The sequence below is a fragment of the Sinocyclocheilus rhinocerous genome, unplaced genomic scaffold (assembly GCF_001515625.1).
Source record: "Sinocyclocheilus rhinocerous isolate Xijiao unplaced genomic scaffold, SAMN03320098_v1.1 scaffold550, whole genome shotgun sequence".
In the NCBI taxonomy this organism is placed as follows: Eukaryota; Metazoa; Chordata; class Actinopteri; order Cypriniformes; family Cyprinidae; genus Sinocyclocheilus; species Sinocyclocheilus rhinocerous.
Window position 1 is genome coordinate 30,036 of NW_015667382.1, and position 22,090 is coordinate 52,125.

A 22,090-nucleotide genomic window follows, 5' to 3' on the forward strand; every position below is an offset into this window, starting at 1 on the left:
GGGCTTTGTGTAAAGCAGTGTGACTATGAGCTGCTTTCACTTTCACTATGACTTACTATGTAAACACTTACATCTAAGCTTCTGGATATGTATTATGTATATGGCAAAGTAGAAGAAACACTGGTAAGGTATTATGTTGAATAATAGTAATGTTTCTATTCTCATGACAATAGACAAAAATAATTTTACTTTTTTTATTATTATTTGAGAAAAGCTCATGTACATAAAAAAAATGAACAGACTCTGTTGCACACTTCCTCCAAGGAGTCAAAGAATAATAATACAGCACCTTTTTGGCATACGTCAAAAATAATAAGGCAATAAGAACTTTAAATGTTTTTGTTGAATCTGGACTACTTGATCACAGATCAGATGCAATGACTGTACACTGTGGCTGTTGTTTGTATTTTTGTACGTTTCATAGCTTTTTTAACAAACACAAATAAATAACAGCTTGCTCACATGCACCTTTTCTGGCACACCTGTTTGTGACTAGAAGGTAATATTTCATTGCACTCTCATGTTTGTTGCTCTTTTAACTCTTTAATGTATGTGTAATTGTGTTTTTGTTGTTCTTTTGTATTAAATATCTCTTCAGCAATCAGTAAATCAAGGTTAATGCTTTTTTTCTTTACATCTACAAATGTTTCAGACTTTTTTTTTCAGTAATGGATGTGACATGGAATTATTCAAACCTTGTGTCTTAACCAGCAGGCCTGAGGCACCACAAATTGGGCACCACAGTTCATAAAGTGCTGACAAAAACTTAACACATAAAAAAAGAGAGACTAACACTGAGTAAGGGAGACATTTCATAGGCTTACAATCGATGAAAAAAAAAAATGACTGGAGAACTTTGATGGCATATTTTGGCCTATGGTTTGCAGTATCTGAGAGTAGCAGTGCATACCCGGGATCTGTTTTTCCTTAAGAGTCTGATCTTAGTCAAGGTATGACTGAGTGACCAACACTTAACACATTCACAGGTATTCTTTGAACAAATCACAGCTCAGAGATTTGTGGCACGCTTCTCTGTCTAAACTGTCCTGATCTTAATCTGTTCTTTGTGGCTTATGTCATTTTATGAATACAGTTATGCAGAGGATGGGCACTGACCACAGAACAGCACATTTACTCTGAGATGCTCATTTCACATAGGCCCAGATCTTATCCTTAAGTGAGGCAAATCTTTAGCCTAAGATGAGAGAGGATTTGCCCCCTGGTGGGTTTCTACGGCCAGAAGGAACCCCAGCTGCAGGCTGTTCTGTTGCAGAGAGGCAAGGTGGAGCTGGTGTGTCATCCTGCTCCTGAATAGGTTCTGTGAATATAAAAATGAAAAAGAAATATTAATGAATTATCAGATAATTACAAAAAAAAAAAACATTAAAAATATATGGAAAGAAAATGTTTTTTTCTGTTTTATACTACTGTATGTTATTGATCCATTTGTCACAAGGGTGAGATTAAAGGCTGGAATACACTACACAAGTTTTGCCCTGACTTTCCCCCTGTTTAGAGTTTGGATAAATCAAAACTAGATGCCAAAAGTCAGAGTCAGTCTGCAGATTTGAGTTGACAGATTTCATAGAAAATTTCATAATGTATGATGGTCACAGACTCCATTTATTAGTATCAGACTATGAATCCATCCAGTCGGAGGATATCAAACATGTTTGATATTTTCAGCCGATTTTAGAACACTTTTATATGACTATTGTTTTCATTTGTCACACATCTCTTAGCAACAAGGTGCATGTTTCTGTGTGAATCTGTGATCAGAACAAATTTAAAGTCAGGTTGTGTATGATCCTCAGTCGTGTAGTGTATGATGCCCAGTTTTTCTTCTGTGACTATCTACAAAGTCTGTAAGTGTATGATGCCTAATGTTTTAAAATCTGTTGAGATTTTAAAAGTTGGTAGTGTATTCCACCCTTAAGTAAAAATGATCCAAATCTAAAGTATTTTTAGAAATATAGAAAACATCTAGAACGTGCCGAGATCTTAAAAATATACTCATTGTATTCATGTTGAACCTTGAATACGTATGTACACATCTTAGTTATTATTTTCAAATATGTATATATTTAATTTTTAATATAATATAAAGGGTTTTTTTTGCAATTATATTAATATTATTATTCTTGGGGAGGGACATTTTACAACCTGAACTAGCGTTGCTTTGTCATAAAAAGATCATAGATAATATTTTAAGAAAAAAGCGTCCACACGCTTCTGCATGTTAGTTTACATGACTTTTGATATGACAGTATCACCTTGACATTTTTTTCTTTATGCCCTCCAAAAATTATCAAAATGAAATAAAAACTAATAACAAACTCAAGATGTGTATTCAAGACATCTATATATAATTTTTTTTTAATGAAAAAAAAAGTGTAATGTCAAATATATGTCAGAACACTCACCAACAGTGATTGAGTCTTCCTCACCATTCTGTGCAGAAAATAAAGCACATTCTCAGCAATAATTTAAAAAAAAAACTTCATAAGTCAGTATGAAAGTCCATCCAAGGTTACAAGTTTTTTTTCACTCAGTAATGAAATTGTCTCCATATCTTACCACGGGTACGTTATTTTCGACTGTGGTGTTACTTTGGTTGGCTGGTTGAGCAGTACATCTTCTGAGAGGGGCAGATGGTTCTCCACACAACACACCTGTAGGCTTCCCACCTTTGAAACAAATGAAAGTTCATGTACATTGATGTTATAAATAATAGTGAATACCCAGATTAGGGCTGCACGATAAATCGCATGCGATATTTAACGCGCATCTTGTCAGTAAAGCCATTCTGTAATCAGCGGTAAATCTCCATCACCTGCGGGCTTTCACATGGAGCAGCATTAACTACACAAAGCCGTTGTTCACCGACAAGCTGCGCAAAACATGTGCAAAATATGATTGTGGTTTTGCGCAGCTTGTCAGTGAACAACGGCTCTGTGTAGTTAATGCTGCTCCATGTGAAAGCCCGCAGGTGATGGAGATTTACCGCTGATTACAGAATGGCTTTACTGACAAGATGCGCGTTAAATATCGCATGCGATATATCGTGCAGCCCTAACCCAGATGTTCAAGCTATAAGTTGTATTTTGTTCACTGTTATACATAAAATACACTTAAGTAATTATTACTTTACCCGAAGGACAGCTATATCACAAACTGCATTCTTTGACTTGCAAATAATAAATGTTATTGTGAGGTAGTGTTTTTTAGAAAAACACATGGAATGATCTGAAATTCTTATCTCACATGGCAACCTGTGAACCTATGCTACAAAATGTACATAAAAACAGCAAACATTAGCTGAGATTCAGCAATGTAAGCACATTGTACAGTCTTTTGTGTGTTGAAGAATCAGCAAGACCTAGCAAGTTTTCAGATGTGGAACTGAAACTGTATTTGGTTTGTCAATATCACAAGTTACCAGTTGTTTATCTCTGAAAGGTATGAGATTTGAAGCAGTACATACACATACACAATCATTAAAATATTTCTCATCCTTTTCTCTAATGTTTCACCAACTTAAACGCAAGGGAATGACACAGCCTAGAAGTATGCTATTATAGAGGTGAAAGATGAGATATCATTCCAAAAAAAAAAAATCAGCACCTGGTGGATTGTTCCTTCGATGTGCATGAGGGTCCTCAGGTTCGGCAAATATACTAGATGCCATTTTATTTTTTTTCACAGGTTTCTCTTCATCTGTGCCAAAGCAGATGTTTGAACCTCCACCTGGTGGACGCAGCACTCTAGGAAGGAAAACAAATACAAAATATGTTGTCAAAAATGTAACTTTTGTAACTGTCACACCCTTGGATTGTTGTGTTGTGTTTTCATTCCCCATGTGTTCAGTGTGATCCAGTTTTTCCCCATGTCTGATTATGTTAGTCAGTACACCTGTGTCTTCATTAGTTGATCCTCCTCACCTGTCTGTCCCTCATTAGCACCCCTACTTTAGTTCCAGTCTGTCCTGTGTTCCGCTGTCCGGTCTACTAAGTCCATACGTGTGTTTCCTGCCTGTCTGTTTTGGAATTACCCTCTTGTGTATTAATTAAAGACTGTTTGCAGTGCTCATCATCTTCCTCGTGCGTTTCATTCCACCGTAGCGTGACAGAAGACCGGACCTGATTAAGTGATTATACGCGGCGTGTTATCCCCACGTTTTGGTTTTGTTTTGAAAGGTTTTTCTTTTGGTTTTTTCGTTATGGAGTGGGCAGCAAAGTTTTCAGCTGTGGCTCGGGAGAGCCACGATCTGGTTTCGTTTGCCCCGAGTTTCACCCGTCTTGCCGTCACGTCCCCATTTGATGACGAGACCATGAAGTCTCTGTTCCGGATCGAGGTGAATTACCATCACCCCGTGGACCTCCCAGACACCATCGAACTGAACTGGAGGAAGGCCATGTTTCAGTGAATGGAGAGCGTCCTACCCTGATCCGGAACACAACAGGACCCAGAGCCCAGCCCACCATCATCCCGCTGCGCGGAGCAAGAGCCTGAGCTCACTGCAGACGGAGAGCCAGAGCCCAGCACGACCTACGAGCCATCGCAGGAAGCAGCGACAGAGCCAAGGATCGCCCCAGAGCCTATCACGTCCAACCAGGTGCGAGAACCGGCTACATCGCACGCGACGGTGGATGTTACAGTGGAGCGTGAGGGTGCTGAGGATAGCGCCGCACACTGCACCGCCGCTGAGGGTGAGCTGTCACTGAACTCTTAGGACAATGTGGATATATATGCAGACATGCCCCCTCTTCTCCCACCTTCGTCAGAACTCTCTGTCTGCCCTGATCTGTCTGCCTGTCCTGAAACGACCACGGAGGTCGTTCCCCTGTCCATCGCGCTCCCATGGTTGGGAGTCGTGATGTGGTGTGTGTGTGTGGGCGGCACACACCATCCCTGAACCCTCTACCTGTCTGGATTTCCCACCCACCCTCCCTCTCCTGCCTCCTCCTGTCATCCCTGCTTCAGCTCTGCCACCGCTTCTTCCTGTCAGCCCCTCAGCTCCCCCTCAGCCCTCTATCTGTGCGGTGGGACCACCATGGCTCCTAGCTCCCTCCTCTCCACTGTTGCCCGTCAGTCCACCAGCTCCGCCAGGCTCCCTCGTCCCTCCGGCTCCGCCTTGGTCAGTCGTCGACCATCCGCCGCCTCGGGACTCCAGTCCTCCGGCTACACCTCATCCCTCCATCCCTCTGGCTCCATCAGGCTCCTCCTTCCCTCCGGCTCCACCTTGGTCCTCTGTCGCTCCGGCTCCACCACAGCCTTCCGGATCCCCGCCTCGGTCGCCAGAGCCATCTGCTCGGCCTTGACCCTCCGGATCCTCCCCGTCACCCTGGCTCTTCGGCTCTCCGCCTTGGGCTCCACCACCACCTGCTCCGCCGCCGTCGGTCGGCCCCCTGGAGCCGTCAGCCCTTCCTCCACCATGGCTCCTGCCTCCGTCGGCTCCACCGTGGGCCGCCATCCTGGCTGGGATCTGGGTCCCGCCTGGCTCCTCTGGCTCCATCCGGTCTTCTCCATGGCTCCTCCCTCCATCTCATCGGCCCTGGTCTTCTGCATCCCTTCCTGCCTGCCCTTCGCCACCGCCTTGTCCCCAGCCCAAACCCCCTCCCATCCTCCTTTATCCGTCCTGCCTGGGCGCGAGGCCACGCCTTCGGGGAGGGGGGAATACTGTCACACCCTTGGACTGTTGTGTTGTGTTTTCATTCCCCATGTGCTCAGTGTGACCCAGTTTTTCCCCATGTCTGATTATGTTAGTCAGTACACCTGTGTCTTCATTAGTTGATCTTTCTCACCTGTCTCTCCCTCATTAGCACCCCTACTTTAGTTCCAGTCTGTCCTGTGTTCCGCTGTTCGGTCTACTAAGTCCATACATATGTTTCCTGCCTGTCTGTTTTGCAATTACCCTCTTGTGGATTAAAGACTGTTTGCATTGCTCATCATCTTCCTTGTGCGTTTCATTCCACTGTAGCGTGACAGTAATTGATCACTAGTTTATGAGTAGAGTTGATGCACCTTGTTTACTTTTATTTTAAGTTCATTGCTTTTTTTTTGATGGTTTAGCCTACTGTTCATTCCCTGTCAGCTTGCCCAATGAAGGGTAAATAAAAAAAAACATTTTTTTATGAAATATATTCGAGTCTCCATCTCATGTAAGCATCATATTTTATTTTAATTTATGATTATATAATTCTCAAATGTCATTTTAATCTCTTTACGGGTAGAAGGTTGAGTAAAATTAATAGCTACTGAGTGCACATTTAAGGAAAAAAAACATTGTGGCTTTAGTAGAGAGAAAATAAAATTAGTTTGGGTGGGGGTTAACCATCTTTTCATCTAAATATAATTGTGCAGAAAAAGGCTTGATAGGCTATATAGTTTAATATATCCTAATTCCTCATGTACCTGTATTGTTTGGTTTAATTAGTTTTATTAGCTTATTAATTATATTCTGTTAATCAAAATATTCATCATACTGTTCATAAAGCCTTAATGAACTGAGCTAAAACGGCAAACTGAAATAAATCTCCCTCCACCAGTGTGACTAACAGATGAAACGACAGATAAACGGTGACGAATTCACTAATCTGCACGTCATTAGTGCATTCAGTTAATAAAATTAAAAAACGGATACAACAGGAAGCGTAATAAAATTCTTTACTACACCAACTGAACCGCACCCAACCAAAATACACACACATGCGCTCAAGCATCCTCCCGTTCTCTGAAAACCTGGACAGGGACTGGTTTCACATTTACAAACGACTGACATAATGCATTAAAAATGCTGTATTAATTACTCATCAATTATGTAATTAATTATGGGTTTCCGTTTGAGGATGCTGCAGTCAATTGAGGCCGCGTCACAAAGCCTTGCGTGTTACCTGCCTAGACAGCATTTTGGAGCATTATAATACACATCTAGCTGACTTGAAAAGCGATGCCTCAAACATGCAGCACGCTTCTGACATCACCCAGAAAGATGTCTATAGGCAGCTAACCAGATTTTCAGACACTGCCGGAGGGATGCGCATATAAGTACAATAAAACAGGCATTTTATAAACCAGAAAATGCTGCTTTGAAGGGCTTATAAAATCCAATAAACTTTTTCCTTTGAGCTAGTGCGTACCATTTTATCCCAAAACGCAGCATTTGTACCCAAGATGGTGCTCATTTCTCATCAGCATCGCCACCCGTTTTTACGCCAATATCGTTTAGCTAGAGAGTAATTTCGTCTTTTGCCAGTAGGCTAATATTACATCTCAGATAACGTCTTTAGACATCACAACGGTTAAATAATTTGCTGTTTGCTACAACCTAAAGCGCGTGAGCATTGTTATCTTCCTATTAGACATCTATCAGCACCTGGAGCTGCTCCTCGCGGTCGGGTCCATGCCTTGGAAATTGGTGGTGGTCGTCATCTTGAACATTTAAAGCTTCTGTTCACGGCTTTTCCCAAGCTATATTCGACAGATTATTGTCATCAAGTCTCAAAGAGCGTCTCCTGCTCAGGTCATCAGTCTCTGGTGCCGAATCTGCGCTCCTGTACACGCCCATTAGACGCGATTAGTGCTGCACTTCTGCAGATTCGCCTCTGGGGCGGCGCCAGACAGCAAACTGTTTTTGTGAACTCTTGAAAAGTTTAGATTTTAGTTTAGATTCTAAACTACCGCGGCTGTATTTTCACAAAAACAGTTTCTTCTATAGTTTTGTATGAGTCCTTCAGTTGTCGACAGGTTTTATTCTAAAAACAAACTATAAAAAAATGTGCAAACTATTGCTCAAGACGGCAAACACGATGATCATGGTAAATTGCATTATTCTATCTTCTGGGTAATACTGAAGTATCTAATGCAGAATCAAAATTAATCTCTGCTGGGAAGAGAAAAAAAGTCAAACAATATGCCGGAAAAAAGGCAAACGATATGCCGGACCTGGAGGATTTTTCCTGAAGAACAGCGGGCGATTTAAACTGCTCAGGACAAACACGACACTCATGAACCACCACCAAAAACATTAATCATCTATGTAATAATAAAATCATTACCTTTTTGAATTTCAAATATTATAACTTAAATATTGTAGCATGTTCAAGCATGTTGTGTTATAGATAACAATGTGCTTAATGTTAGTGTTGCACTGTATTCTTTTTTGTGTTGCGAACTGTTATTGGATGTTCGAGTTGGATGTGAAAAGAGGCTCCGCCCCTGTGTGTGGTAAGGGGAAAGAGAGAGAAGGAGGGGGGGAAGGAGTGCCTCGCTGGTTCAAGTGCGGTTCTTAGAAGTCGGGGTTGTGGCCGACAACATCCCAAATAAACACCCCTTGTACATCAAAACGCCTCGTCCTTGTCTGAGAACGCTACAATATGTAGCCTACCGTTGTGCTCAAAATTATTCATACCCTTGCTAAATACGATCTAAGGCAGCCCTGAAAATAAGTCCGCATTGTTTATCCATTTGATCTTTCAATAATTATTTTTTTTTTATCTAACCTTTAATTGAAGTTTAAAAAAAAACGTGAAAGTGGGGGGAAATCACATTATGAAACATTTTTTCTCTAATACACAATGGCCACAATTGTTGGTACCCCTAGAAATTCTTATGATTAAAATATCTCTGAAGTATATTTCCATTCATATTTGCATTTTATATTACACCAGGGCTGCGTTCAGCCCCGACAAAAACGGTGCAAAACGTTGTTTAAACGGAAACGATGGTGCGTTGAACACCCTGTTCTGATGACGCAAGAGTTGCAACTATAGCAGCTGAGAAGGCCATTCTTTGTGTTCTTTTTGAAGACTAGGAACATGAAATTATCCAGCAATGGCTTCCTGTTTCAAATGAATATAAATATGAGGAACACAAAGGTCAAATTCCCTTAATCATTGATCACAATGAGTAAAATCAAATAATATATTTCTGATGTGCAGCAAAAATTGTTGAACTTCACAAAATAGAAAGTGGCTGTAAGAAAAGAGCCAAAGCATTTAAAATTCCCATTTCCATCACCAGGGCAATAATTAAGAGGTTCCAATCAACTAAAGATGTTACAATCTGCCTGGAAGAGGCCGTGTGTCTATTTTTTCTTAATGCACGGTGAGGAGGAAAGTTTGAGTGGCCAAAGACTCTCCCAAGGATCACAGCTGGAGAACTGCAGAAAATTGTTGAATCTCGGGTCAGAAAGCCTTAAAAAAAAAATCAAAAATCAAACAGCCCCTACATCCCCAAACGTTGTTTGGGAGGGTTTAAAGAAAAATCTAGACTCTTTTGTTCAGACAGACAGCAGTGGATTCTATCAAATACCAACAGATAAAAAATTAAAAACCAACTGTCCATGCTAGAAATCTTATAATGGGCCGTGGTTGGATCTTCCAACAGGACAATAATCCAAAAACAAACATCAAAATCAAAAATATTCTGCCAGGGCCATTCCAGTCCCCTGACCTGAACCCTATAGAACTTTTTAACAGCAAACACTCAAGATGGGTTTGGTGCGCACATGAGTAAATAGGTGCCCCATGTGTACAATGAAATATACTGCTGTATCTTCAATGTTGTGGGCCTATTTTACTGCCAGAGATACTGGATATTTTGTTCAGACAGACAGCAGTGGATTCTATCAAATACCAACAGATAAAAAATTAAAAACCAACTGTCCATGCTAGAAATCTTATAATGGGCCGTGGTTGGATCTTCCAACAGGACAATAATCCAAAAACAAACATCAAAACTAAAATGGGTCACTGAGCACAAAACAAATATTCTGCCATGGCCATTCCAGTCCCCTGACCTGAACCCTATAGAAAATGAGTGTGGTGAACTGAAGAGAAGCACCACCAACATGGAGCTGGGAATCTGAAGGGTCTGGAGAGGTTCTGGATGAAGGAATGGTCTCTGATCTCTTGTCAGGTGTTCTCCAAACTCTTCAGGCATTATAAGAGAAAATTCATAGCTGTTATCTTGGGAAAAGGAGGTTGCAAAAAGTATTGAATAAAGGGTATGATTAATTGTGGTCAATGTGCATTAGAGAAAAATATTTATTTTTACTATGAGATTTTCCCTCCATTTTAAATTCTTATTCTCCAATGAAAGTTTAGGTTTTTCAAATTTTAAAAAATAAAAGATCAAGAGGATTAATGATACAGATTTATTTTCACAGCAGCATTTGATCATATTTACCAAGGGTGTGAATCATTTTGAGCACAACTATATATATTTAACATAAATCGTTTTTGCAAATATTATGAAATATTTTTAATCAATATATTTATTATATTAATATTATTCTTGGGGACTGGGGAGGGACATTTTATAAACTGAACTAGCTTTGTTTCGTCAAAAAAAAGAGGTCAAATTAATGGATTTTTTTGTTTTGTGGACTATATGTAAACTTTTTTTTTTTGTGACAGCTTATTTAGTGCAACACTAAATCAATATTTTTTTATGAGCCCTTTTTTGTTACATTTTTTGGATTTGTAAACCACAACTGCTGTTAGTTCCATTAAGGGAAATAATAAATGAGTTATAAAAACAATGGGCCTCATTCATGAAACATTCATAAATATAGGAGTAAATTCTGAGTAATTTGCGCGTAAATCTGACCTTCCCGAAAACTCTCCTCCGAATTCACAAGCACTTCGTACACATCAGTTATGATAGTTCAGGGCTGCCCAAACTCGGTCCTGGATTGCCGGTGTCCTGCAGAGTTTAGCTCCAGCTTGCCTCAACACACCTGCCTGGAAGTTTCTAGTATGCCTAGAAAGACCTTGATTAGCTGGTTCAGGTGTGTTTCATTAGGGTTGGAGCTAAACTCTGCAGGACACCGGCCCTCCAGGACCGAGTTTGGGCACCCCTGTGATAGTTAAACACAGGGGTGTCCAAACTCGGTCCTGGAGGGCCGGTGTCCTGAGAGAACGCTTTGGTGGCACAGTGTTTTTCTAGCCGAGACGTTTTGGTTGCTATGATTTGAAATAATCACGGTAGAAACGTATTACTAGTTTCTCATTTTTAAGAACATTACGGAATATAAAAATGCAGTAACCAGCAATATTAACTTCTCTATTGTTGTTCACTAAAATATTATAATGGCAGTGCATGAAATTCAGTGTCATCAGTTTGCCAAAATGAACAACACGTTTTACGCACCATTTACACGTGGTAGGGAGCAGGTGTAAATTTCTTTCCTACCAACTAACATTTTGAAAATACGAACATTTTCATGAATTCGAAAGTTTACGTCAGAACGGCTTTACGAACGATTTACACAAATTCGTTCTGCTAGTGTTTCATGAATGAGGCCCATTGATTAAAATTTAAAAGCAACAAAAGATCCACCTCAAACGGTTTTGTAAAACCGTTTTATTCCAACAAAATCTTATTAACATTTCATTTCACAACACAAGTTACTGAATAAAATTGGCCTGAGTTCAAAAGAGAAATACATCAACATATATAAAATATATATAAAAAGCCCAATGGCTCAGAGCAAACAAAACAGTACTTGAGCACTGACACTGACCAAAATTCTATCTACCAAACCAAAAAAAAAGATCTGATCACTGATCAAAATCATTTTAGTCTTGACACTCTTAGGTCCACATCTGATGAAATACATCAATATGTTTACAACATCATTCATCTGATTTGCGAGAGCTGATGGGCATTTTAGGCAAGCTTCTGGCAATGAGGAGGGAGGTCAGCCTAATCTTATAAAGAGAAAAAGGACAGGAAACAGGGAGGACTGTGATGGTGGGCAGAGGTAGTCATTTACATCAGGCCCCCTGTCTGTTGCTGAAATACATCAATTGTATCCTCGTCCTCCATTTCCAACTGAAAATAAAAAAAATTAAAAAAGAAATAAGACTTTATAGCACACTTAAAGGATGGTGACATTCAGAACTGGACATATCAGTGAACTATACCTGAGCAGGAGTGTCCGTCTCATTAATTGGCTGCCCATCAAACCGGAACCGAATCTGCCGCATTGTTAGCCCCTGTTCAAAACAGAGAAAATGTGGACCTGAGCTTTAAGTGAAGTGTAAACTATAGCATTACCTCCAGCATGTCTTCCAAAATGCAGTCAGTGACCCCTCAACAATTCATGTATTGTATAGAATGTCTGGCTTCGGAATGACAGGGCCTAATTCTAACATTAAAAACATCTTAAAACAGGGATGTCCAACCTTGCTCCTGAAAAGCTAGCATCCTGCAGACTTCAGTTCCAACCCTGCTCCAACACACCTGCCTGTAATTATCAAGAAACCCTGAACACCTTTAGCTGGTTCAGGTGTGTTTGATTGGGGTTGAAACTGAAATCTGCAGGACAGGAGCTGTCACGGAGCAGGGCTGGAGATCCCGGTCTTGAAAACAACACTCTCAAACTTGGACAGATCTTGAATGCCTCTGAATTTACATTTATACCAAATTGCCAACTATTTTCAATAATTCACCTTTTCGTTCTCTGTACTTATAACTGATGACCTTCAACATTTTACCACAACGGATGAAGACAACTTCCTGTTCTAAGCTCAAGAACATGTTTTCACTTATACACTTCCTGCTTTCTTGCAACCTACCAACCTTTTCTCATACATATATATATATATATTAGTTAGTGATGCTATCAGTTTGTAATGGTGTAGATGTTTATAGAAACCTCATCTCAGCTCAGGATGGACGTAGCTTCTTAAAACACATATTTTGCACATTCTTGTTCCTTACAATTAACACTTAAAAGTCCTTATAAATGATCAAATCTGTAAATTGGTAGTAAATTGAGTTTGAAATTCCACTGGTTACAGAGCTAGGTCCAGCTGAAATCTAGTGAAAATCTTACATTGTTAATGCACTTTGAAAAATGAACAGTAACACAAAGCGGACTTTCCAGAGATGTGTATTAGCCCTAAGCTCTGGGACTTAAGACTAAGGAACAAGATGTGTACCTCATGTGCTACAGAGATCAGATTTTGTTCAAAGGATCTAGGACCACTCTGAGCTTTTGAGGTTTCTGCAAACATCTATAAAACCAAAATATGTTGTGCAATGAAGCCCTACCGAGAGTCATGAGAAAGGGCCTTATCTTTTGTATGAGTCTCAATTCAGAATTAACTATAACCAAAGCTCAATCATAAAAATTCCTAACTAACAAGTAGAGGGTTTCAGAGGAACTCTGATAATGGAATACTGGACTAACTTACACTAAATAATGAAAAAGATTGTTTAAATGTTGAGCAAGCAAGCTCATTTGCTGCAGATACATACAGCTGACATTTTTATCCAAATTATGACCAATTATTTCCAGACATTCATGTTATCTTTACCAATCTCTTATTGGCGAGTATGGCAAGATAATCCTGTGCACCTAAACAAAGGATTATTATTTTTGTCAGGGCAGGTAAATTATGCAGTTGCATGTGCATAAAAACCCTTACCTGTCTCTCACAATATGCTTTCATCAGTTTGCTGAGGGGTGTGTGCCTCTTGATTTTGAACTGAACCACTGAGCCATCCTGCCCGGCTACTTTCAGATTTATGTGGTCATTCTCTGTTTTCACACCCTCCTGAAACGAAACGTGAAATAAAGCTACCATCAATAATTCTTGTGCAATGGAAAATTATACAAAAAAAAATAAAAACAACAGTAGCATCTTAGTGATAGGAATCAAAAAAGGTACCCAAACAGCCATAAACAGATTTAGTGTTTTTATAAAGCGAACAAGAGTCCAAACAAGTGCAGTTTGCTGCTGCACCCATCTAATATAACGTTGTCCTCTGAAGTCCAAGCCATTTAACAAATAATAATGCATTGAACAATAGAACAGAAAAAAACATAACAGTTCCACGCGATAGTGACACCACAACATTGATAAAGTAGGCATTTCAAATTAAGTGTTTACAGCACACAACACAGTAACTTTAGCAGTTTGTCTGTCGTAAAGCAAACCGCTGAGATTCCCAGTATACTACAAAAATGCACGAGCACACAGCTTTTTTTTCAAATAATAAAGTCTTTAAAAATGATTGATGATGCAACAGTTAAAGTCGAGATGAAGAAAGTCGAGTTTATCTGAATACACCTTATCATATACACTTTAAAAACACTAAATAAGTCCGTTATAAATCAACGCAGAAGTTCAAATCAACGCACTGAAACAGCATTGATTGTGTTCGCGATTAGAGCGCTTTTTTACCGTTTGTATGAGCTGCGAGCCACATTAGCGAACTAACGTTAGATAATTAGCGTGTTAGCTTTATGAAAGACCATCAACATTTCACTGAATTACTGAACAATAAATGAGAGAGGGGAAAAGTGTTCTTTACAAATGGTACCCATTCATCATGTACCAAAATAATTATTGTGCTTATTAGAACATTTATAAAAGACCCCCTACAAACGCACCTTTGTCTTCTCGTCTGCCATGACTGCCTCCGCCTCTGCCTCAGACACACGAGACGCGCGTAATGCCGCCGGACATGACGACATTTAAAAAGGTCCATTTCCGGAGTCGCATTACTGACCCACCCCATTTTTTTTTTAAATTGAACATATATAAAGGTAAATACACATATTTACAGTTCAAAACAGATTATAACAACAATAATAAATATATAAACAATATACAAAGAACCAGTAAAACGACCAAAAAACAAAACATTAAGCCAGGGGTAATATATAAATTAGATTTAAGGAGAAAGAAGAGGTAATAAATAAAAAAATCCTAAATAAACCCCACCCTCCTAACACAATAGCACATTATAAAAAGTCAAAAGCACTTTATAAAAAAAAAAACACAAATATTATACTTTGTGCACAACTTATAGGATTTTAAGGCTTTGACGTTGCTGGAAGAGGATATAGTTAGCAAATCTTCCATATTGCTGTTTTACAGGGATGTGTCCATGAAATGCAAGAGGGTAAAGAATCAGCAGTTTTTTTAAAAGTGCATTAACTCCACTGGGGATGGCATCCATACAGTATTCAGTTAAGAATTCAGAATAAGAAAGCAAGAGACCATTTGTATTTACAAGTTGAGAAACCAAAAGAATATTATTATTAAACCAGTCTGGAAAAAAATATTTTGATTTTTCCAAATAAAGTACCTGTGGGGACTAAAATTGTGTTCGTAAATTAAGTAAGTGCCAGGCCAAAAGCACCTGCTTATGAAAATTTGACAGGCAATTTAGAGAAATTATAATTACATATCAATAACCATTACTGACCCTTATCCTCCCTGTTGCCTATAGACAAAATCATGCAGGGATGTCACCAGCTGCATTTTTGCAGCAAAACTTAGTGCATAATTGGAACAAACAGAATGCAACCAGCAGAGACATTATACTGCAATGTAAAATTCAGACAATTGTTCAAAACAATATATTTATTTGTCTTTAAAACCGTATACATTGCGTTGAATTGCAAATTTTACTTAAAATCTAAAAAGAACAGCATCATTGGAAGATTCATGAAGCTCTTCTTAGAAATAATTTAGAAAGTCAATTTTATTAATATGATTTTCCCCATCTCTTTCTCTCTCTCTCATACACACACACACACATACACATACACACACCCCCCCACACACACACAAAAATACACTGCTGGACACATCCAGTAAAGCAAAACAATACTGAGGCAACTGCTGTAAAACAAAACCAAAAAAAGCCATACCAAAAGACTTTCATTCCTTCCATAACACACGTTTAACAGTTTTAACAGTCAAAGTTTATAATGTAAATAATAGAATCTTTAATAACCCCAAAATGTAAAGTTTCCAAAACATCAAAACAACTTGCTCTCCAATTATATACATCAGAAATCAGAAAAACACTATATAAGTGATTCCTTCCAGCTGTGTAAAGAAAGGAAATGAAGTGAAACCGATACTTTGCATTCACCCAAAAACACAGAAGTCAAAGTATGCTTTGCACCACCTTTCACACACTTCTTTGTGGGACTGTTATCTGATGTAAAACAATTTCAATTTGGCTTTAAACCAGTGAGGCCAGCCATGTCAAACACCACAAATCTGAATAGTAATGAAATAAACATGTAAAACTCAATAAAAAAAAGAACATCAATTAAAATCACAAAGCACAAAAATACAACTGACGCAACACATCAAGGAAAATGGATTGAAAGAAAAGATGTAACATGTCCAGTGTTATCACATTACCCTCCACTGCTTTCAGGGTGAGGTATGAGTTGAATAGTTTAGTTGTGGCTAACAATAAAATGACCCATTATGACTCAAATGCTCATAGGCGACATATTTATATTAATGACAACAGTACCTAATGACCAAGACCAATACATCAAGACATTTGTGGGATTACTCAGAGATTGGGATTCACAAGTTTAACACCCAGTCAGTGTGTCAAAGGTAACGTCCTGGACATTAAATCTCTCTGTGACACTGCTGATGGCTCATTCATGCACTTACACACTGAGTTTTTCATTTGTCTTCATGAGTATTAATGCTTACACCGTTACAAATGACCCCATCTTTCCACTGGAGGGAACTTGTCTATCTCTCCAGACTCTGTGACCTGTCGACCTCCAAGGATGAATGTCAGCTTGTACCTCATTCTCACTTTCTCCTGCAAAAGAAACACAAATACGTTTAACACAACCATTTAGTTTATCATAGAAATTGTATCATGAAAGCACATAAGCAATTGCTTTTTAAATGACACTAGACACTAGTTATACAGTCCATCTAACTAGCACAAAATATTGCTGAGCTTTTAGTTCTCTAAATATGGTGACAAACATTTCCCTTGACTTTTCAGTGCTTCCAAGGTCAAAGCTCAGATAAGACTGTCCAAATATGCATGCATTGAAAAATCCCATGTTGAAAAACGTAATAAAAAAAAAAAAAATTCACACTTGTTTCCACATGGATATATGCTATCGGTGATAAAAAAAAAATGTATGTTAGTGTGTTAGTAAATGGTTTTTAATGAAAAAGAGATAGATTTAATGGTATAATTTATTGGTTTTATAGTGTCATTTTTGATCCTAGTAATCAATCTTAAAAATGTTTGTTTTATGACAATTTGTAACTTTATTTTATTTTATTTTACATTTTGACAAAAGTTAAATTCATTATTACAATTAAAACCGAACCTTATTATATAAGAAAAGCTATATTTTTTGAAAATGACCCGTTTTATTTCTACAGTAGGCAACAAAGATCAAACAAACATAGTGACATTAAGTTACTTCTCTTTAACACATGTCCTAATAATGCTGAGACAAGTGTCTTTTGGGGATAAAGTTGCACCCAGAAGTAAGCTACATCTGACAAAACCAACTTTTGCGGACATCCTTATTTGTGAAATTGGTTTAAAAATAAAATTAATTTATTTTTAAATTATATTTTTACCTATATTTGTAGATATTTGTTAATTTGTTTTTAAATCTCAAGCTCTGTTTTTCTTTTAAGTTTAGGGTTAGGCTATAATATTTATAACTAATTGTATGTAAATGTAAGTAAATAAATGTGTGTGTGTGTGTGTGTGTGCATCTTTCTTCACCTTCAGTGGGTTAGCCAGCAGCATGATCTGAGTAATGGAACTGGGGGGCATGAAAGGGTTAAAGGGGGCCATTTCTGTTCCAGAAGGGGGCTGCAGCTTCACTTTCATAGACTGTCAATCACAAATTATAGAGGTAACAAAAATGAATGAACCAAAACAACTGCAAACATGTGAAACCAAAAGCAATTCAGAACTGCAAAATCCATATCTATCACAAAACCATAACTGTGTACTGTAAGGATCCATTTAAATGATATATGTGACCCTGGACCACAAAACCAGTCTTAAGTCGCTGGGGTATATTTGTAGCAATAGCCAAAAACAGCAACCTGAAGCACTACATTCTTCACCAACAGTGGTGCTGTGTTCAGCATGGACACCACAACCACCAGAACATCAGGGCGACCAGGTGGGTGGTCAGTAGCAAAGTGCAACAACACACCAACACCATCCTTATCATAGGCTGTCACTGGACACTCCTTACCTGTGAAAAGATAAAAGTAAATGACACACAGTACTAAGCCTAACAGGCAAGTAATTCATTTGGAATAACTGATATAGTTCTCTAATATCAGAACAAAAGGAACCTTTTATCAACAGCATCCACATTCATTTATTGGCCTTACTTGGTTTAATGGCCTCCAGTGGGACAAAGACACTGGACAGGGAGATATCTGAGCCTGAGGGTGACTGACTGGTGGGTAATGTAGGAGAGAGGGATCTGAAGAGAGGGCTGTCTGGCACAAAGCTCTGAGGTTTGGCAGAGGTTAAAGCAGAAGGCACTGGTGTTATTCCAGCGGGCAAACTGAATGTGGTTAATGCAGGATGGATGTTCTCTTCTCCAGCTCGAAGTTCTCTGCTACCCAAGCTTGAATAATTGGACTGGCTGCTTTATACAGAAAGAACAAACAATTAGTTGGGTTTAAAAAAAAAGTAGCCATTCCACTACCAGCTCTTTGATCATAATTAAAGGCTTTAATAATAGAGTGTGCAAGCTTTGCCCCTTTTCTTCCATGTATGAATGCTACAATTAAACTGAAGAACTGGGTTTTAACCAATGGCATCAATCCAACACACTAGAATTTATTTTTAAATGTATTTATTTACACATCACACTTAAGATATTATTCTAATATGCTGATTTGGTGCTCAAGAAAACTCTTATTATTATCATAGTTGAAAATGGTTGCTCATAAAGTGTGACGATTCTTTCTGATTCTGAAAACCATGATGTTTTTTTAATCGATACTACTTTACTCTCACTACCTATTAGTCTTGTCCAGGTCCAGCATGGCAAAATCTTTGCAGCTCTGCTGGAAGGAGTTTTCAAAGACTGAGGTAGCTTCAGAGGTAGGTGGCACTGTTGAGATGAGAGGATTTAAGGGAGCAGAGCTGCAGAGTAGGTCAATCACTGGTTTGGAAGTCTGTCACCAAAATAAAAAATATATATATATGCGTACATATTAAAGATCATAAGATGCAGATTTTTTTTCAGGCATGTTTAACCTAAATGTCAAGCACTCTTGTAATCTTACTTGTGAAGAAATCCACTGATTGCTTTGGGCTTCTTTTGTATTCTTTTCTGCTGACTTGCTTGAGTTTGAGTCCAGATTAGAAAGGCCTGCAAAGTAGTCATTTTAAAGTGTTAATTTTAAACAATTAGATTGTCTTAAACTAAAAAAAAATTAAGCTTGGGTGACTGTTTGATACTTATTGTATTTAAACAAATTCATATATAAAACTCTTAAAATAAATGTAAACTAAAAAACTGTTTTCTATTTTAACATATTCTAAATGTTATTTTTTTCTGTAATGCCAAAGCTCCATTTTCAGCAGCTATTACATCCATTTTTAAGTGTCCTATGAACCTTCTGCTGTATTCTAATAAAGTTTTATGCTGTATAGCAGAAAAAAAACAATGAACATGCTTTTGATTTCTGAATTAAAAATTATATTATAAATAGTGTTATCATGATTTTTGATGAATACAAAGTTTGTACAACAGCATTTATTTGGAATGGAAATCTTACTGACACCAAACATCTGAACGGTAGTGTATTACATTCTTAATAAAACAGCTATCATACACTTCAAAAGTACTATAAAGCCATTTTTACCTAATGAACCAAGTTCGTCATCTAGAAGAGAGAAACTGCTGGGAAGCTGGCTTGGTGGAGGAATGGTTTGGAAACTTGATGATCCAGAAGACGTGTTGGAAGAAGAAGGCTGAGCTCCAACTAAAGGAGTTAGTTTGAGGAGGTCAGCTGGTAGAGAATCAGAGTGCTGAGGTGAAGTCAAAACATTTTTAAGGGGTGAAGGGGTCCCAGAGTCCAGATCAGCCAAATCAATCAAAATTTCAGAAGAGGTTCTGTCAGTGGTGCCTAAACAAATGAAAAACATGAACTCACACTGAATTGCATTTTCAGAGCAGCAATTTGAGAAATCCTGCAAGCTCTTTGGATTATTCACACCAAAAAAAAAAAAAAAAAAGAAATTAGTACGGAAGTCTGTCACCAAAATAAAAAATATATATATATGCGTACATATTAAAGATCATAAGATGCAGATTTTTTTTCAGGCATGTTTAACCTAAATGTCAAGCACTCTTGTAATCTTACTTGTGAAGAAATCCACTGATTGCTTTGGGCTTCTTTTGTATTCTTTTCTGCTGACTTGCTTGAGTTTGAGTCCAGATTAGAAAGGCCTGCAAAGTAGTCATTTTAAAGTGTTAATTTTAAACAATTAGATTGTCTTAAACTAAAAAAAAATGGTCATGAAGTGTAAGAATTTTGGTACATTATACATACGTTCTGCAGCTGTTGATACTGGTATGTCAATCATAATGGTCTGTCCTTCAACGATCTTTTTATAGGAGTTGATGACTCGTGAGAGATCATCACTAGCGTGCAAAATTTCGCCTGCACCAAAGAAGACCAGAAGGTACATGTAAAAGAGAGGAAGTTTTTTATTTTTTATTTATTTATAATATATTATCGAGACCTAAATGAGTTTTTGTTTACTAATATGTATTACCTAAGGCACTGTCATCATCATCTGTCTCGGTGGCAAGTCTGAAGACAGCAGTTCTAAGTTTGTCACAGTCATTATACAGATCCTATGAACATAAAGCAAGTTGCACATGGTCAGATACATTTAATTACATGTTAAGCCCAGCAGTGACCAGATATAATTGAAGGTGTCTCACCTTTAGAAGTTCTTTGTCTTCTTGCGTTGACTCATCTCTTTTGAAATGACTCAGCATCTCATTAAGGAGCTTCACACTGTTGTCCACCTCCTCTAGGATGCTGGCACGATGGGAAACTTTCTGCTGCAGAGCCTCATCCTGAAAGCAAAGCAAGAGGCCTGTAAGTCATGTGATAAATCTACGATAAATGATAAAGTAAACAAAAGGATCAATGACATGACGCAAATGTGAATTTATTTAAAAATACATTAAACAAGCTTTTAAAAACAATGAGCATGGTTTTTTAAAATTAAAATTAATTTTTATATTCTTTCGGTATAGTTTGGTATAATCTCTTATAATTATTTCTTAGAAAAGTGTACCAAAACTACTAATTATTGTTATTTAAAAAAAAAAGCAAATGTGCAGAAAAAAATGATAGCATATAACAGACCATGTGTCCAGGTCAATAAGTCTCTTAAAATATCAATAATTTGACTATGATAATATTTTATGAATATGTCATGTGGTGCATCTCCCCCAAGACATAGTTACATATATAAATTAATAATTTAATTGATTTATTTTAATATGTAATTGTGAAGTTGTATCATTTCCATTGTAGGTTCCACTTTAAGCTTTGTAAATTGTAAACAAGAAACAAATTTAATGGCACAGTTTAATTAAGCTTTAATGGTAGTGAGCCCAATTATTTTAACAAATAATTGTTACTTAAAAAATATTTTTTTATATATTTGAACTAGTGCTGTCAAGCAATTAATCGCATCCAAAATAAAAGTTTTTGTTTACATAATATACCGGTATGTGTGCGTACTGTGTATATTTACTATGTATATATAAATACACACACATGCATGTATATATTTTGAAAATATTTACATGTATTTACATGCATATATGTATATTCATTTAATTCATATTATTTATAAATATTTAATATATAAACATAACATATTTTTCTTAAATATATACATGCATGTGTTTTACCATATATTCTCTTAAAACATTAGTATAAAATTATCCAAGCCCTCACCTCTTTGACCATGTTCTTAATAATGCGGTTGGCTTCTTGAAGATCCTCTGGCTTTTTACTTTTAAGAAGTTCTGCAAGATGCTGCAGGGACAATTTTTAAACAAAGACAATGGTTTACAACTTTACAAGATGGCTCACAAGCATTGGCTCACACCATGGTCAAAACAGTTCCCCTTAAAGGGGTCATATGATGCGATTTCAAGTTTTCCTTTCTCTTTGGAGTGTTACAAGCTCTTGGTGCATAAAGAAGATCTGTAAAGTTGCAAAGACTAAAGTCTCAAACCCAAAGAGATATTCTTTATAAGAGT

The 22,090-nt window shown here is 37.7% G+C and overlaps 3 protein-coding genes across 3 annotated transcripts in view; all 3 read right to left on the bottom strand.

Moving 5' to 3' along the window:
- Window positions 1–247: 247 nt before the first annotated feature.
- Window positions 248–7,568, bottom strand: LOC107733897 (hematological and neurological expressed 1 protein-like). The gene is made up of 5 exons (XM_016545739.1): window positions 7,376–7,568; window positions 3,625–3,764; window positions 2,578–2,687; window positions 2,424–2,451; window positions 248–1,318 (listed from the first exon to the last, which is right to left on the bottom strand). Exons 1-5 carry the CDS (start codon window positions 7,438–7,440, stop codon window positions 1,191–1,193), a joined length of 471 nt encoding a protein of 156 aa, XP_016401225.1. The 5' UTR covers window positions 7,441–7,568; the 3' UTR covers window positions 248–1,190.
- A 3,888-nt stretch (window positions 7,569–11,456) lies between these two features.
- LOC107733894 (small ubiquitin-related modifier 3-like) lies at window positions 11,457–14,508 on the bottom strand. Its single transcript, XM_016545736.1, has 4 exons — window positions 14,408–14,508; window positions 13,440–13,568; window positions 11,931–12,002; window positions 11,457–11,838 (listed from the first exon to the last, which is right to left on the bottom strand). Exons 1-4 carry the CDS (start codon window positions 14,489–14,491, stop codon window positions 11,776–11,778), a joined length of 348 nt encoding a protein of 115 aa, XP_016401222.1. The 5' UTR covers window positions 14,492–14,508; the 3' UTR covers window positions 11,457–11,775.
- An 864-nt stretch (window positions 14,509–15,372) lies between these two features.
- Window positions 15,373–22,090, bottom strand: part of gga3a (golgi associated, gamma adaptin ear containing, ARF binding protein 3a) — an 11,204-nt gene continuing 4,486 nt past the window's right edge. The window contains exons 7-17 of the mRNA XM_016545758.1: window positions 21,783–21,863; window positions 20,750–20,887; window positions 20,578–20,659; window positions 20,352–20,462; window positions 19,662–19,925; window positions 19,080–19,165; window positions 18,811–18,968; window positions 18,171–18,430; window positions 17,868–18,028; window positions 17,545–17,655; window positions 15,373–16,605 (exon numbers count right to left, since the gene is read on the bottom strand). Coding sequence (XP_016401244.1) covers window positions 16,495–16,605; window positions 17,545–17,655; window positions 17,868–18,028; window positions 18,171–18,430; window positions 18,811–18,968; window positions 19,080–19,165; window positions 19,662–19,925; window positions 20,352–20,462; window positions 20,578–20,659; window positions 20,750–20,887; window positions 21,783–21,863 — 1,563 coding nt within the window. The 3' untranslated portion in view covers window positions 15,373–16,494. The remainder of the gene's footprint in view (window positions 16,606–17,544; window positions 17,656–17,867; window positions 18,029–18,170; window positions 18,431–18,810; window positions 18,969–19,079; window positions 19,166–19,661; window positions 19,926–20,351; window positions 20,463–20,577; window positions 20,660–20,749; window positions 20,888–21,782; window positions 21,864–22,090) is intronic.